Source organism: Pelodiscus sinensis, chromosome 2 (assembly GCF_052426305.1).
Source record: "Pelodiscus sinensis isolate ZL-2025 chromosome 2, ASM5242630v1, whole genome shotgun sequence".
NCBI classification, from domain to species: Eukaryota; Metazoa; Chordata; order Testudines; family Trionychidae; genus Pelodiscus; species Pelodiscus sinensis.
In genome coordinates this window covers 219,569,954-219,588,386 of record NC_143053.1, presented here as the reverse complement: position 1 = coordinate 219,588,386, position 18,433 = coordinate 219,569,954, and the positions used below count along the sequence as shown (strand labels likewise).

Sequence of the window (18,433 nt, the reverse complement as noted above, 5' to 3'; positions counted from 1 at the left end):
GGGATATATTAGTACAAGGGCGACGTAGGCCCTCCCTTCCGAACCCCCATCCTTTAAGTGCACCCAGGCAGTGGGGTATGGCTCGACTTGCCCGTGTACGCATTGGACGAACACGGGGGGTCCCCGGGGCTCCCTGGGGGAAACTAGGTCAGCTCAGACCAGAGTCTGGCCGCAACCTGAGTCCACGAGGGCGGTGACTACCTGGCCCTCTACTTCCACCTGACGCAGTATCTTTCCCGCGGCCTGGGGCCCCGACCTGTTCTGCCCCGCCATTACCTGCGTAAAGGAGCAGTCCATCAGCGGGCAGTCCTGTTTGAAATGTCCTTCTTGGCTGCATTGGTAGCACGCTCCCCCGGGGCCCCGTTCCGGGGGGGGATTGGTCTTTCGCTCCTCCAGGGCGGCTGGGCGGGAGATTGGCTCTTCCCTCGCGGGTCGGCTCCACACCGGCGCTAGGCGTCTACCCCCAACGCGGCCGGGGCTGAGGGGGGCGCCCGGGCCCCTTGCCTCCCCTTGCCGGGGTGGGGGTCTGGTCTTTCTTGATGCCCCGCTGGAGTGTTCCCCCCAGGACCTGACTCCTTCCCTGCCTCCCTCGGCTGACATATAGTCCTCCATCAGGGTTACCGCGTCGGCTAATGACGTAGGGTGGTGCCGTCTCACCCACCGCTGTCCTTCCCCCGGAAGGATGTGTAGGAACTGCTCCAAAACCACCTGCTCCGCTACCTGGGGCCCTGACCGCTGCTCGGGCTCTAGCCAGCGCCAACCCACCTCTCTGAGCCGCTGCGCCACGGCTCGCGGGCGGGCCCCCGGGGCGTATTTTTCCTGCCGGAACCGCTGTCTATAGGTCTCTGGGGTGACCCCTAGCTGGTCCAAGATTGCCTCTTTTACTTTATAATAATGTAGGGCGTCTCGAGGGTCTAGACTCCAATAGGCCAGCTGAGCTGGGCCCGTGAGGTACGGAGCTAGCAGCGTAGCCCAATGTTGCTCTGGCCACCGGGCGGCTGTGGCTACCCTCTCAAAAGTGACCAAAAAGGCCTCGGGGTCATCGGCAGGGCCCATTTTAGTCAATCTTACGGGGAGCTGAGCTAGGGCCCCGCCTTCCGCCCCTTCCCCCACGACCGCTGGGGCTGGCCCCCGGCCCGCATTTTCCCACTGTCTCACCCAGTGGTCCTGTTGCGCCCGGAACTGCTCAGTCACGTCGCGCAGTAGTTGGGCCTGCTGCTCCCGATGCTGTGTGGCCAGCTGCTGAAGGAGGGCCGTCTGCTGTTGTTGCTGCTGGTGTTGGTTGTCCGTCAGCCATTTGAACACGTCGGCAGCGTCCATGGTTCCGCGCTGCGCCCGGTCACAGCTTTGCTGGGCTGCTCGTCCTGGTACACCGTCACCTCTTCCACCCGTGGGTTTTTTTTTTTTTTTTTTTTTTTGGTGAGTTGTTGGGATTGTTGTTGGGGTTCTGTGATTTTAGCTAGAGTTCAAGTGCCCACATTCTCCACCACGTGTAACACGAGAGCCCGTCCCGCTCCCCGTCGTCTCTGCTCCCCCCCTTTTACGTAGTCCCCCTCACCACTTGTGCTACCCCACTTCCCTCCTTCCTGTGCTGCGTGCCTCTCCTTCAGTGTTCTGTGCCTCCTTCCTCCTCTGTTCTCCCCTCCCCCTCCGCTCTTTCCTCCTTCTCCGCTCTTTCCTCCTCCGTTCGCTCTCCGTCTCCCTCCTTCCTCCTCCTTGCCCCCCTTTTAAAATCTCCCGCTGGCGTCCGGTCCTGGTGACGTAGGACGCCACGTCACCAGGCTCCTCCCCCGCCGTGCGTCCGGGTCCGGTGATGCCAGACGCCACGTCACCGGGCTCCGCCCCCGCCGCACGTGGTCGTCCCGACGTCGCCCCGCCCCCGCCGCGCCGCCCGTTATCCGGGCCGCGGCAGAGGAGCAGGCTCTGCAGTGCTGCCGCGCTCCCTGGGTGGCGCCCAGGAGAGCCAGCGCGATCGCGGGCTGAGTGCGGGGCGGGCCGCCGGGTGGGGTGTGGGGGCGGCGCGACCCGTCACACTTGCTATAGTCTTGGCCTTCCCAATATCATCTGGCAAGGACTTCCACAGGCTTACTCTGTGTGTGTGTGAAAAAATATAAGTATTTCACCTTAGAAAAATCATATAATCATAGAAGGTTAGGGTTGGAAGAGATCTCAGGAGGTCCTCAACCCCCTACTCAAAGAAACATCAACCCTAACTAAATCATCCCAGCCAGGGTTTTCTAAATCCCTTCTATTTAATTCTACTTTCATTGGCAACATTTCTGAAAGAAAAATCAGTTGATTCATGTGGTTCTTACAGCACTTTAAATATTTGGAAATTAAATCAGAAATATTGATCTCTAGACACAACTTCCAATAAGGCAGCAAAAAGGCAGAGTGTAAACAGAAACTAACCTGCACAACACACATGCTCTGAAGTTGCCAAGAATAGGACTCAAACTCACAGTGCATTGCATGATGGCCAGGTTCAATGGCCATATAGCATACCACATTGAGCCCATGCAGTTATTGGCATTAGGCTATCTGCAAAGCCTGCCACTTGCAACAAAGACCCAATCTTGCTGCACATGCATATTTCACTCTATTGGCAAATCTGTTTACCTTAAGCTGAGCTGGAGTTACAAACTTAACCTTCAATGGCTTTTGAAATATTGCTTCGCCTAAAGGTCAATGAAAGTCATGAATTAGAGTTAAGACAAATCTTGAGTGAGTGAAATCAGTTTGGGGAGGATCATAAGTACAATATAAATCCCAACTGTGTGGAAAAAAGTTAGAAAAAACAGGTGATATTGTAAAAATTCATTTAGGAAAATTATATAGCTGGTTAACTCCCTGCTCATGTTAGCCCTAATTTGGATTTTAACCTTACCCCACAAATCCAGAGGACACAGCAAATTTCAAGACAATCCAATTCAGCACTTAGAATTCCAAAGCACTCTCACTTTACAGTGACAGCCACATACTGTAGGAGAAAGAAAGGACCTGAAGCATGGGTTTGGTGTAAGGCTAGAGGCCTGAACCAAAGTAAGCCTGAGCTATACTATGAGTAACAGACAAGTCCTGTCACAAGCAGATGTCTGTCTGCAAGTCAGTGTCCAGGATATGAACTCGACGCTGTATGTGTGAAAAAATATATGTAAATATATTCCACCAGGACAATACAAGGACTCCCCAACCTAGCACACGATAAAAGAATTTGACAAAAGTGATGAATAGTGATATTTTGTCTGGAACATCAGAAGTGAAAGCACAATAACAGGTAGTGAATAAGAATGGTAAACATGTCATTAACTCATAAGATGATACGTAAGGTGAATATCATACATTGTTTGCCTCAGTCTATAAACGTTGGGGTACTTTGACTTACCTCTTTGTCCGGCCTAGACAGCAGTTGTGAATCCCATGCTACTGACTGAGCTGAGTCCATTGTAGTGATCATACATTTGTTAGCTAACTGTAGGCATCTGATTCGGGGAAGCGAGGACCTTGCTTTGTTTACAATAAATCTGACTAAGATGCCTTCTTATCTTATTTGATTTTGTGGTTCTAGAGGGCTCTCTCAGCATCTGTTGTGCTGACTACTTGTGCAAAGCCAGCACGACATACAGAGGGAACACACAAACATGCATGCAGCCAGTTGACACTGACAGAGCAAGATACCTGTCAGGACACCACACCAGCACCTTCTGAACAACTGCACATACTATAATGTTATCAATGTACAAGAACAAATAGAAAGGAATTGACAAATAAGTATTCTCTAACTATAACACAAACCATGATGTGAGATTAGTCCTTACCTGAGAAAGGTACATCTCTCAGAGCAGTAGCAGACCAGCCCCTCCAGAGTGAAAACCAACCATCTTTGGCTATTGTATTACTTATGCATATTTGCAATTGCTTATAAGATAACCGTCGAGCCTGCATTTTAGTTCTGATCAACTCCACTGGACTTACTACAGTTAATGAACCTACTGAAAATGAGAAAAGATTAAGTTTCATTAGTAAGACTTAAAGAGTCAATTCAGTTAACAGAACAATATTTCAAACAATCCAACTTTTCCAACACCATATATTTTTGGTCTGAATATCACTGGGCTAGCAGCTTCCACATTCTAGCAGCAGCTGTGCTCTCCTTTGCTAGCCCTCAGGAAAGAGGTATCCGCAAATCCCACCACTGCTGGTTGCAAATAGTGCCAATTCTCAGTGCCATGGCCCTACATCTTAATCTGAAGTAGGGATGTGAAGGACTAGTCGACAGGCTAGTCGACTGGTCACTTCCGCACTCCTCGTTGCTGCCTCTATCAGAAAGACCCTGGGCTCCATGTGGCACTGCTGCTTTGAAACACTACGTGCAGTCCAGGGCCAGATGGGGTGATTCCAGGCTGAACAAAGCCTTTCAAAGCAACACTGACAAGTGGATCCCAGGATCAGCGGGGGAGTCCACAGCTGATCCTAGGCTCTGTGTGGCACTGCTGCTTCGAAACGCCACAGGGAGCCTGGCATCAGCCTCCTCGTGGCATTCAAAGTGGCAATGCTGCACAAAGCCCAGGATCAGCTGGGGACTCCTGATCCTGAGCTCCACGCGTCGGTTTCACCTTTGAAGTGTAGCAACAGCCATAGGTGGAATCGCCTTACTGACTAATCGATTAGTCAATGAAAAATGCATCGACTATTCAATTAGTCAATATTTAACATCCTTAATCTGAATGCCCTCCTCCTTTTCTCTCAGCAGGCCACACTCACCATGCCTGGGTCTGGAGAGCAGTGCTATGCAGAAGCACGCCAAAGCTTACGTATCAATAAGCATGTATTCTTAATTTTTTTTAAGGGAAGGGAGATTTGAAAACTATATTTTCACTTCTGTTGGAACTATAAATCCCAGGATACAGCTATCTCTGTTTTGTTTGTAGCTTCTGCTATTGTAGCCTTCTGCACCCATGAAATGCTTGATTCTGATGAGGAGAAACAGGATTAAGGAGGGATGTTCAGCAATATCATGCAGGCTAGTAATGCACCAGAAAGCTAAGAAAGGAATTGCAGAGCCAGCATTGTAGATGATATACAGATTACGCTTCACATATACTGATCTGAAAAAACCATGTGTCACGTTACTGGACTTTGAAAGGAGCAGCCAGATCACTGCTGCACCCATGGGTATAATGGTATAAAAGGGGGTATAAAAGGGGGTCATGTGAGGTGCTGAATAGGAGCTTACTGTCTGCTAATCCTATGTACGCTAGTCATGTGATTGTATAATTTCTGTGTGTATAGTTAGGAGTCTGTAATCTGTGCAGATACTGAATATTTCTCTGCATGTGGTAGAGCAGTGGGCAGAGCCCAGCCTATGGACATGCTAATCAGTGAGGCCCTGTGGGACAATGGCACTCAATGGGCCAAGGACACACCTAAAGAATGAGTGGTGACTCATACCTAAGGGCTACCAGCAGGGGACACAGGAATAAGCTGTGGGCCAGGTGACCTGCTGTAGCCAAGAAGAGACCAGGAAGGAGGGATAAATAGGCCATGTGGTGGACTCCATCTTGGTCTTCAGCTCAGCACTTTATCCCAGAGGCAGCAGTGCAGGGATCGAAAAGCCAGAAAGAACTGTAGACCCATCCTGATCCTAGGATGCGCAACAAGGACTCTTAAGACAGCAGCTGTAACTTCTCTGCTAGAGCCTGCATCGAGGACTGGGAGATTTGATGCATGTAATGTATGATTCTTTAGCAACCTCACTCTCATGCTTTTCTTTCGTGTGCTAATAAACCTTTAGAGGATAGATTCTAAAGGATTGGCTCAGCGTGATTTGTGGGTAAGGTCCAGAGGGTAAATTGACCAGGGATCTGTGGCTGGTTTCTTGGAACCAGACAGAACTTGTTTGGGGTAGGTGGGATTGGGTGCTAAGACCCCCACACACACACCTGTGTATGAGGCCTGGGGCCACCTGGGGCATGGATATTTCTGGGGTGTCGGAGGGGTTTTGCTCGTGAGGCTTCAGGCAGGCTGCTGAAGCGCTCTGTGAGACTGGTTTGTGGCCTGTTTGGGAAGGTCACCAGTCTGGGGGCTGTAAGGAACCCCGGATTTGAGTAATTCGCCCTGAGCGGACGCCCTCAGCGGTGCCCAGACCGGCCCAGTCCGTCACACCATGATTGGAGTATGTGTATTCAAAATAGATTGCATTTGTTAAATAAAATGGATTAAAATTTTTGCTGCCATTCTAATTTTAAAATTCTATTCCATTAGAAATGTATTTTTTATTTGCACATTTGTTGCTTTTTTGTTTTCTTTTGTTTTCTTTTTTGTCACTCAAATTTCTGTTTCTAAAAATAAACTCATCTTTATCAGTTCACCGCATGTACTGCTGAATGCATACTCAAAGCATCCAGTACTCGTAAGTGTACAGCACCACAGAATTCAGAGATTCAAAACACCCAGTCATAAACACCTAGTCATATGGGCACATGTACAGCAAGCAACACACTTAATATCTTTGGTAAAAGACACAGGCTACTATTTACTGATATACAGCAATCCAAATTCTTAACAGTTCACAAACTTTCACAACAGAATACAGCCCAGAACACCACCACTAATTTGGCTGTTCTTTTCATAGTCTCCTTGAACCAAAAAATCTGCACACTGAATTCTTGTAATGGCCTTTCAGGATGGCTTTTCAAACACAGCAGACAGGCTCTTCACCTCCATGGCAACTTTCTCCAATTTGAATAATAAAATCACAGAATACTAGGACTGGAAGGGAACTCGAGAGGTCATCAAGTTCAGTCCCCTGCCCTCGTGGCAGAACCAAGTAGTGTCTAGACCATCCCTGATAGACATTTATCTAATCTACTCTTAAATATCTCCACAGATAGAGATTCTACAACCTCACAGTGTTTAAACACTGACAGTTAGGAGGTTTTTCCTAGAGTTCAACCTAAGCTTCCCTTGCTGCAGTTTAAGTCCATTGCTTCTTGTTCTATCCTCAGAGGCCAAGATGAACAAGTTTTCTCCCTCCTCCTTACGACACCCCTTTAGATACCTGAAAATGGCTATCATGTCCCCCCTCAATCTTTTCTTTTCCAAACTAAACAAGCCCAATTCTTTCAGCCTTCCTTCATAGGTCATGTTCTCTAGACCTTTAATCATTCTTCTTGCTCTTCTCTGGACCCTCTCCAATTTCTCCACATCTTTCTTGAAATGTGGTACCCAGAACTGGACACAATACTCCAACTGAGGCCTAACCAGCGCTGAGTAGAGCAGAAGAATGACTTCTCGTGTCTTGCTCACAATACACCTGTTAATGCATCCCAGACTCATGTTTGCTTTTTTTGCAACAGCATCACACTGCTGACTCATATTTAGCTTGTGGTCCACTCTAACCCCTAGATGCCTTTCTGTCGTATTCCTTCCTAGACAGTCGCTTCCCATTCTGTATGTGTGAAACTGATTGTTCCTTCCTAAGTGGAGAACTTTGCATTTGTCCTTATTAAACTTCATCCTGTTTACCTCAGACCATTTCTCCAATTTGTCTAGATCATTTTGAATTATGACCCTATCCTCCAGAGCAGTTGCAATCCCTCCCAGCTTGGTATCACCTGCAAACTTAATAAGCGTACTTTCAATGCCAGTATCTAAATCGTTAATGAAGATATTGAACAGAGCCGGTCCGAAAACAAACCCCTGCAAAACCCCACTTGTTACACTTTTCCAGCAGGATTGAGAACCATTAATAACTACTCTTGGAGTACGGTTATCCAGCCAGTTATGCACCCACCTTATAGTAGCCCCATCTAAGTTGTATTTGCCTAGTTTATTGATAAGAATATCAGGCGAGACCGTATCAAATGCCTTACTAAAGTCTAGGTATACCATATCCACTGCTTCTCCCTTATCCACAAGACTCGTTATCCTATCAAATAAAGCTATCAGATTGGTTTGACATGATTTGTTCTTTACGGATCCATGCTGGCCATTAACTATCACCTTATTATCTTCCAGGTGTTTGCAGATGAGTTCCTTAATTACTTGCTCCATTATCTTCCTTCGCACAGAAGTTAAACTAACTGGTCTGTAGTTTCCTGGGTTGTTCTTATTTCCCTTTTTATGGATGGGCACTATATTTGCCCTTTCCCAGTCTTCTGGAATCTCTCCTATCTCCCATGATTTTCCAAAGATGATAGCTAGAGGCTCAGATACCTCCTCTATCAGATCCTTGAGTATTCTAGGATGCATTTCATCAGGCCCTGGAGACTTGCAGACATCTAACTTTTCTAAGTGATTTTTAACTTGTTCTTTTTTTATTTTATCTTCTAAGCCTACTCCCTTCCCACTAGTATTCACTATGTTAGGCATTCCTTTATCAGATTTCTCGGTGAAGAACAAAACAAAGAAGTCATTTAGCATCTCTGCCATTTCCAGGTTTCCTATTACTGTTTCTCCCTCCTCACTAAGCAGTGAGCCTCATAGATACTATGTAATACCCAACTGGCAGCTATAACCATTGGGATTTTTTTCTCACATCCAATCTTGCGAGCAACTTCTTGCCAACAGCCTTCCCTTTAATCTACCAAAAGCACAATCACCAGTCAATCTGTACCTGTTGAGCTGGTATCTGAATCTTTCCTTGTTGTCAAAGAGGTCAATGTTTACTTCATAAGCCAGGGAGCATGGGGTAGGATGGGTGCTCCAGAACCACTAGTGACAATTCCATGTAGTCAATGGGAAGAATGTACCTGCTTGCAGATTTCTCAACAGTCCTGTGTTCAGAAAGATGCAAGCATCATGCACCTTCCTTGAACAACCATCAGGATATCAATGAAGCATCTCTGGTCAACCACCAATACTTGAACCACTACAGAAAAGTTGCCCTTTCTATTGCAGTAATATATGGGAAAGTATGCTGGTGCCAAAAGAGGAATGTGCATCCCATCTATTGCCTCACCATAGTTCAGGAACCCCACTGCTCTTAAATCTATCCTCTACATTCTACAGATTACTGAAGACACATTTCAATCGCAGGAGATAATTAATGGGCCTAAACACCTGTGTGACAGGAGACCCCAATAAGAATTTTCCAACACCAAAATGAATTCTCATTGACTAGTAGCAGTACAGCAACTCAAGCTTCCAGAGGGGGATTGCCACTCACTTCTCAATTGTCAATGCAGCTCTCATTCTGTGCCTATGTGCTAGAGGACTAGCATGAACTCAGCACACAGATCAAGAAATGTGACCTGACCAGGGGACAAGGAGGGACTGTCAGGGAGCTTCCCCCATGCAGACCGTGGCTGACCCCTAGTTTCTCTTATTCAGTCAGGCACCTCCTGCCCTGTTTCCATGCATCCCTGTACCTACTGTCCACATGTGCCCCTTAACCTCCATTCAGCCACAGACTCCATTCCCAGTTGGCCCTCCACCCCCTCGCCATTTGTTTCTGAGCCTCCATTCATCCGTCCTCTTCTCCCTGTAGCTCTGCACCTCCTCTCTGCCCATGTGCCTCCACACCTATCTCCCCTCAAGTGGCCCTGAGGCTTCAGATTTTGCCTAAGTCTGTCTTCCCCCACTAGCTCTTATGAGCTCATCTGACTCCTCAGCAGCCCAACATGATCTGTCTCCACGTAGCCCTCTCTTGACATGGCCCAAAAGATGTTATGAAGAAGGCACTGCAGGCTCTTTCTCTTCCCTATCATAGCTGGGGTTAGCCAGGAGCACGCTTATGTATTCTAGCAGCACAGAACTCTCTGGTGGGCAAAAGGCAGAAATGCAGATGTCATCTTCTGCTAAGAGCTGCAGCTCTGTTCTAGTGCCACAGCACCTTCTGGTGGGCAAAATGTGGAATTGCAGCAACATTTCAACAAGCTTTTTTCTGTGCAAAAAAATTAAGAATATGCATGACTCACTACTTATACATGTGTGAAGTGGCACAGAATAATCTCAGGAGTACATGCTCAATATAATCCTACCAGTTCTCCCATGCACTTAAAACAGTGGTTTTCAAAGTGTGGTTGTTCTGCCGCCACCTTACAGGAGGTCTGGTACTCGAGATCAGCCTAGCCACACCCCCACGCAGTGGGGAGTCCGTGCTGACACTCCAGCCTTGTAGCCGCCATACTGCCGCAAGACGAGCATCAGCTCCAGCTTCCAGCACTGCAGTGATGTGCTGTCTGGAGGCTTTCCCCGCTGCTCCAATTGGCTGGCCTGCTCCTGCACCATCCCTTGCTCCTGTACCCTCGCCTAACCAAACACCCCACCCTGCTCCAGCATCTCCCATTGCTCCTGCAGCCTCCCTCCTGGCCACACACTGCACCCTCCCTTGCTCTTGCTCCCTCCCCTCCAGCCAGAAACCCTATTCCCAGCCTGCTTCTGTACCCTACTTTCCAGCCAGACCTCGCACTCTCCCCAACTCCTAAACCCCAATCCTTATCCCACTCACTGCCAGCCCTGTTCCACATACTGAACCCCTCATTTTTGTCCTCCCCCCCCCCCTCGAGCCTATGCAGGGTCCACAAAATCCACTAACTCTGGAACCCCAGAAAAGTAAATCTGGCCTCTGGGAAGCCCTGAACCTCAGTACTCCCTGTCCTGTCCCCTCACCCCGTGGGGCTGGAGCACTAGAGGAGTGAAATGACTCAGTTGGGGGCCACATCAGAGAGGGTAAGGAGTTTCTGGAGGAGTTTTTTTGCTTCTCACTTGTGTGGTCCCCAACTAATTTTTCTGTGGCCCTTGACCCAAAAAAGATTCCCTGCCCCTACCATAAAAAAAAGAAAACATTCAAAACTTTTGTGTTAGACATAAATAAATGTGTTACTTTATTAAAAATTAAGTTTGATCAAATAACATGAGCATGTTAAAACACTTAATCTGTTTAATAAATTTAAATTAAACCATTGTATCTAGCTGCAGCACTAGCTAAATGGCTCCGGCGTAATTATGTAATTAATGCTGAGTTTCCATTAGCAACTGGTGGTCTGTGGAAAGGTTTGCATTGAGTCAGATGGGCCATGGGATAAAAAGTGTGAGAACCACTGCTTTAAGAACTCATAGGAAAAAAAAGGAGAGAGAAGACCTAAATTTCTTGTGTAGAAAAATGCAGAAACAGGCTTTAAAAAAATCTAGCTCTTTATACATCATAAAGAAGCAAAAGGTGCATAATTTCAAATTCTCTTTCCTTTGCAAGTTACCTTTAAGCTTTAGTGTGATCAATGGTATTTATTATTCATTAAATAATAAAAGAGAATGAAATTAATTTATCCTACACAGGAAATTAAATAGTTAACAAGAGACCGAAAGCAATTAGTAATCCTGGTAGCACCTGGAGGGCAGGCCAGGTACAACTGAATATGAAGTCTACCTGGGGAAGAAGCAGGGTGGTGTGCATAATGGGAGGAAGTCCAGCTAAGAAGAAGGTGGCCAAAGAAAAAAAAGACCTCTGTAGTCCGTCCTTGGCTACTAGAAAGATAGAAAGGCCTATAAAGAGATACAGTCAGTACAGAGAAAAATTATGGGAGAAAAGCCTAACAGAAATCCACAAAGGTAACAAGACGCCTGAAGTAGCAAAACATTAAGTGCTCACAACAGGGTCCTTAGACTGGAACCCAGAAGAGATGGAGAACCTTGGTTCCCTTCTGGTCCACTTAAATAGATGGTGGTGAAACATACTAACACAAAGGGAGGACAACTACTGTGATTGGAATGGGGACAAATTTGGCTTAAAATATGAAATAACTGGAAAAGGAATAGTAAAGAAAATACTATAATATACAGATAATTTATGACTCACATCGGCTTATGGTGCCTGCAAGAACTGGAATGTGGCCACTGTCTTTTCCTAGTTTAGATATCAAAACTTCACTCAGTTGATCGTAGCTGGTAAAATAAATTACTGTACCTGGAAGTGCCATTATTCTAAAATACAGAATCAAAGGAAATCTATCAATTCCCACAAAGAAAACTGAATGCCTCCAACATATTTTAGATCAGATATCAAATATAGATGTTTGAGAGTTAAATAAAAATGTATAAGCTTTTCAACTGTGGTATGCATGAAAGAAAACTCATAATGCCCATCTCATGCAATTCAAAAATACCCACCAAATCTGCATTAACCAACTGCATGGTAAATATGCATAAACACTGGGTTTCTCTTGAACTCAATTGTTTTAACAATCTGCCCTGATATATTATTCGGAGGTCTTATTAATACAAACATTTTTTTCCAAGTCCGATAGTTGCCAGATTCTGCCACCTTCATTCATGCTGCAAGGTATTACTCATCATGGATAAAGGTAGCACAATCTAGCCTTTAATGATTATGATGAACAACATTTCTCTAAAAGTCAATTTCTAACCAAACTGCATTTTATAGTGATGTATGTTAGGGTGGTAAAACTGTTAAAAACATAATACCAAATGGCTGTGTCTAGACTGGCCAGTTTTTCTGGAAAATCAGCTGCTTTTCTGGAAAAACTTGCCAGTTGTCTACACTTCCGCAAAAACACTGACTTCCTACTGTAAGAAATCAGTGCTTCTTGCGGAAATACTATGCTACTCCCGCTCAGGCAAAAGTCCCTTTTGCGCAAAAGTTTTGCGCAAAAGGGCCAGTGTAGACAGCTGGGATTTGTTTTGCGCAAAAAAGCCCCGATTGTGAAAATGGCGATCGGGGCTTTTTTGTACAAAAGCGCGTCTAGATTGGCACAGACGCTTTTCCGCAAAAAGTGCTTTTGTGGAAAAGCGTCCGTGCCAATCTAGACGCTCTTTTCCGAAAATGATTTTAATGGAAAACTTTTCCGTTAAAAGCATTTCCGGAAAATTATGTCAGTCTAGACGTAGCCAATTAGTTTTTCCTCCCAAAAAGCAAATATACAACTGCCTAAGTTAAAGGCTAACACTATATGCTGGAAAAGGACATTTAAAATGTTCCTCTTAATTTCAAATCTGAACTATTTAGATTTGGAAAAGTTTATTCTGAGGCAGATATGTACTGGAACACTAAAGGTATGTCTGCATTGCAGTAAACACACACAGCTGGCTGATATCAGTTGGCTCAGGCTCATAGGGCTTGGACTTCAGAGCTATGAGATTGCAGTGTATATGTTCGGGGGGGTAGGATTCCCAAGCCATACTGTCTCCAGTGCAATTTTATACCCTTACCCACCAGCTGTGGAAGTATTATTATAGTGTAGACATACCATAAAATCTCCTTTGCTGGATAACTTGGGGGGTGGGAGGACAAGATCAAGCTATTTAGGTAGGTTTATTTCAGGGGTGTCCAAACTTTTTTCAACGAGGGCCAGATTTGATGAAGTGAACATGCGTGAGGGCCGACCATTTTGCCTGACATTCTTTGAACCATTAAAATTAAATGCAAATTAACTATTTTATGCAAAGTTTATTACAAACGGCATACTTTTCATTTCGTCACATGGATGACAAATCTAAACAGGTGTTAAATCACTCTGCCTTTCATATCTGAAGGCCAGATGAAAAAAAAAATCCAGGAAGCTGAAATATATGTCAGGAACATTGTAAAGTACATTACATATTATTGGTAATAAAGGTTGTCTGTCAACTTTTAAGTTAAAAAAATATGAACAGGAACATAACACCAAGTATACATGTTGTGTCCAAATATATTTATAACTAATTTAGACCAACTGACTTTAACTGAGATTTTACAATGTATTCATCTCAATACATATGGATTCGTTGGGGGCCATAAAAGATAGATATTGCCAAATTACCTGGGGGGCCGTATTAAACCGGAACACGGGCCGCAATTGGCCCGCGGGCCGGACTTTGGACATGCCTGGTTTATTTTATGACTTGACTTAGGCACCTATCTCAGTGACACGTTCAGGGACAACCACATGCCCCTCTCCTTTGCATCTCTCATTGGCTAGATCAGGCAGCTCCCCTACCTAGCATGCTAGCTTTGTGGATGGCACTCTCAGGTGCCTCTCTTAACTGTAGAGGGCACAAGGTGCCTCACAGTGTCCCTGAGATTTTCTAACTTTTAGGTACCATAACTCTCAATGTCATAATGTCTAAGTCTCTTTGTGGATCTGGGCTCTATTTACTAAAATGAGATTTGTTACTCTCTTAGCTTCTAGATAGTGATTATTTTATCTTACTCAGCAAGGGTAACATTTGTGGATATTACTTCATGAAGAATGAAAATATTGGGATAAGCACATCTAAATTTTCCTATTCTTCAGCATATTAAGGACCACAGATCCTACAGTTGGATTTTATCAGTGTGTAAGCAGATGAAACAATTTAGTCCATCATAAAACAGAACTTGAAATAAATATGCATATACAGGCAGTCCCCGACTTACGCGGATCCGACTTACGTCGGATCCGCACTTACGAACGGAGCTTTCTCGCCCCGGAAGTCGGGGCGAGAAAGCCCCGTTCGTAAGCTGCTCCGGTGCCCCTGGTCTGCTGGAGACCAGGGCAAAGCCTCAGAAGCACGGGAACCGCTGCTGCTGCCACTTGGGTGCCGGTGCCTGTGGTCTGCTGGGGACCGTCCCCAGCAGACCACAGGCACCGGGACCCAAGCGGAAGCAGCGGGCGGGTTCCTGCGCTTCTGAGGCTTTGCCAGAGCAAAGCCTCAGAAGCGCGGGAACCCCCGCTGCTGCCGCATGAGACCCGGTGCCTGTGGTCTGCTGGGGATGGTCCCCAGCAGACCACAGGCACCCGGACTGAAGCCGCAGCCGCGGGGGGGTCCCGCGCCTCTGAGGCTTTGCCAGAGCAAAGCCTCAGAGGCGCGGGGAACCGCCGCTGCTGCCGCTTCAGTCAAAGCGGCAGCAGCGGCGGTTCCCCGCGCCTCTGAGGCTTTGCGCTGGCAAAGCCTCAGAGGCGCGGGAACCCCCGCTGCTGCCGCTTCAGTCCGGGTGCCTGTGGTCTGCTGGGGACCGTCCCCAGCAGACCACAGGCACCGGGTCTCATGCGGCAGCAGCGGGGCTTCCCGCGCTTCTGAGGCTTTGCGTCTGGGGACGGTCCCCAGCAGACCACAGGCACCCTGACTGAAGCCGCAGCCGCGGGGGGTCCCGCGCCTCAGAGGCTTTGCCAGAGCAAAGCCTCAGAGGCGCGGCACCCCGCTGCCGCTGCGGCTCTGCTCCCCGTGTCCCTGGTCTGCTGGGGGGAGGGGGCGCAGCTAGTGTGCTCCCCCCCCCCCCAGCAGACCAGGCTTTTGTTTTGGACTCTGGGGCAGAGCAGCTGGGGCGCTGCCGATTGGTCCTGCAGCGCCCGTGGGCACTACTGGACCAACCCGGCAGCACCCCAGCTGCTCTGCCCCAGGTCCTGATTCAGCCGCTGCTGGTCAGTTTCAGCAGCGGCTGAATCAGGACGTCTGGGGCAGAGCAGATGGGGTGCTGCTGGGTTGGTCCAGTAGCATCCCAGCTGCTCTGCCCCAGGCGTCCCCAAGTCAGCTTCTGCTGAAACTGACCAGCGCTGACTACAGGAAGCCCCAGGCAGAGTTGCTCTGCCCCGGGCTTCCTGGAATCAGCTGCTGATCAGTTTCAGCAGCAGCTGACTTGGGGACGCCTGGGGTTCTTAAGTTGATTCTGTATGTAAGTCAGAACTGGCCAGTTCCGACTTACATACAGATTCAACTTAAGAACAAACCTACAGTCCCTATCTTGTACGTAACCCGGGGACTGCCTGTAATCTTTTTCTTAACTGAGTTATTATATCATGTAACACCACTGCCTCCAAACAACACTAAATGAGGTTTACAAGTCAGCTTTGATATATTTACTGAAGAAATGCATGTAGCACAATCTGGCCTTTAATGATTATGATTATGCCACCCAAAAGGAAGCATAGCCTGAGTGCCGAAGAAAAATTCTTTGCCTTGTTTGGCTCAAGTACCTGATCAGATAGATATTTATGACTTTCAAGCCTTGAAATAGCCAGGTGCTTGAGCACAAGCTTTCATTAATCAGAGATTCACTTTTGTCTTTATATTTATGTGCTAGGTGTATACTAAAGGCATACTTAGTGCTACTGCTTAGGTCAGAATGATTGTAGTACTATGTTCTGTGATGTGTATAGGTTATGGAGTTGGCTTTAAGGATTAACAATAGGTTTGTCTTGAGAGCTGCTTTCTTGTAATGAAAAATGCAATACTGATACTCTGTAGATTAGGGATGTTAAATTTAGATTAATTGGCTAATCAAATAGTTTATGCAGTTTGCATCAACTATTCGATTAGTCAATAAGGGCACCTCTGCCTTTGAAGTGTAGCAATATCCCTGGGCCTGTTGCTACACTTCAAAGGTGAAAGCGCTGAGGGGACCATGGGGCCAGCAGGGGACTCAAGCAATCCCCTGCTGGCCCCATGCTCCCTGCAACGTTTCAAAGCGGTAACACTGCATGGAGCCCGAGGTCAGCTGGGGACTCTGAGTCCCCTCAGGCTTCCTGCAGCGTTTCAAAGCAGCAGTGCCTCATAGAGCCCAGGGTCTGGCCCAGGGCTCCAGGTGGCAGTGCTGTTTTGAAGCACTTCCTTCTCTTCCCCACTCTTGCTGCCAGAGGCGGATGAGAGTTTTGCGGGGCCCAGGGCCTACTGAAGTGCAGGGCCCGGGACAGCCACCCTGCCCTATATCTGCCGCTGCTTGCTGCTTCTTTCTGATAGAGTCAGCAAGGAGAGGAGGGAAAGCAACTAGTCGACCAGTGTGTCAACTATTCAGTAAGCATTTACTTATCGGATAATCGACTAGTCATTCACATCCCTACTGTAGATAGAGTTCTTGAGCCCAGAGTCACAAAGATAGTTGAGCCCTTAACCTCCACTTATTTCAGTGGAAGTTAGAATTTTTCAGTATCTTTATGGATCTTTGCCTCAATTCCTATTCTTGCCAGGATGACATGATGCTATCAGGAAAGCACCTGACAGAGAGTGAACAATTACATTGCATTTGAGAGTGAGAAAAGTATTAGCATAAAAATTAGCATAAAGGTTTGGTGTTCCTGCCCAGCTTCTGAGGATGCATCAAAGCGGGTGCATGAAGAAACTTCTTTATCTGGCTAAAGTTATATTCTTGCCTCTGAATGTTTCCAGTACACTAGATGTAACTGATAAGTTAACTCAGGAAACTTGTAAATTGTCAAAAATTAAATATTTAAGAATAAGCATACTCAGTGGTCAAAATAATGAAGTATAACTCCCTTCTAAAACAAGTTATGGAAGATATGAAATTTCAACTTACAATGTTGGGGGAAGTCCACTCCACAATGATTTAATACCCTCTATTTTAACAATTTTCATGAATGCATCCTAAAATAATAACCAAATGCAGTTGATTAGTTAACTATTTAACTCTCGAATTCATATAACAATTATTTTGGGGGGAAGAGATGGAATTTAAAATACACTGCATGAAAAAGTAATACTTAAAATTGTTTGTCTCACTAAGGTTACAATCCTATAAACACTTATGCACAAAATTAACTTTAAGCAATACTTGCTCCTTGGCTTATTCAGTACTTGACCTCTAATAGCAAGAATGACTATGGCTGCCAATTAAAATGGTGGTGTATACATCTCCAAAAAAGTCCAATATAATCTATGTGTTTGAGCTAGTTTCATCTGAGTCACCAGTCATCATAGGATGAAGATTTTATATCACTACCTACCTGTACTCTATTTGAATAAATGCCCTTTTGGTTATACCATCAAATATAAATAATCATTTCCTTGGGGGAAATAAACTAGGACAGTTTCACTGTCTGATTTACACCAGCTAAGGATCTGGCAAACATTTGTATTGCTAATAGGGTTGCCAAGTGTCCGTTTTTTTCCTGGACAGTCCGGTATTTGTGGCCCGTCTGATAAAAAAAACCAGAAAATGTCTGGAATTTTCTGTTTTTTTCCCTTTTTCCTTGCTGCATCTGGTGGGAGGATGCGGGGGGAGGGGGATTTAAAGGCGCAGTGTCCTTTTTTTTTTTTGCTCAACAAGTTTGGTCCCCTGATTTTTTGGTGGGGGCTCAACCAATATTTTCCATTGCCATGTTCAGGATTTTTTTGTGAAAGTATCTGGCAACCCTACTAACTAATATACTTTTTTTGTGATGTGATGCAAGCAAGACAATTAGTGTACTCTGGAATAGTGGTTGAAGCATGAAGGAAAATATGAATCCTTCGAGTACCTGGTATTTAAATATCTTACAACGCTGGCTACGACAGTGCCATGTAAATACTTGCTCTCCCTTTCAGGTCACATTGTGAACAAGAAGCAGACACAATTAACTCCTGCAAATGTAATCAAACTTATTTGTCTGAATAAGAAATAGGAATGAGTGGACTAATAGGCTCTAAGGTTTTACATTGTTTTCTCTCTATATCTATAAAAAAAGTTTCCTGTGGGACAACAGTGATGTCATCACATCACTCTATGTCCCACAGGCTCCGC

The 18,433-nt window shown here is 46.1% G+C and overlaps 1 protein-coding gene across 1 annotated transcript in view; it reads right to left on the bottom strand.

Annotated features, from left to right (window-relative positions):
• SLC25A40 (solute carrier family 25 member 40) overlaps positions 1 to 18,433 on the bottom strand; it is an 82,981-nt gene that overhangs the window by 32,647 nt on the left and 31,901 nt on the right. Inside the window, exons 5-7 of the mRNA XM_025182818.3 lie at positions 17,231 to 17,298; positions 11,801 to 11,925; positions 3,819 to 3,992 (exon numbers count right to left, since the gene is read on the bottom strand). Coding sequence (XP_025038603.2) covers positions 3,819 to 3,992; positions 11,801 to 11,925; positions 17,231 to 17,298 — 367 coding nt within the window. The remainder of the gene's footprint in view (positions 1 to 3,818; positions 3,993 to 11,800; positions 11,926 to 17,230; positions 17,299 to 18,433) is intronic.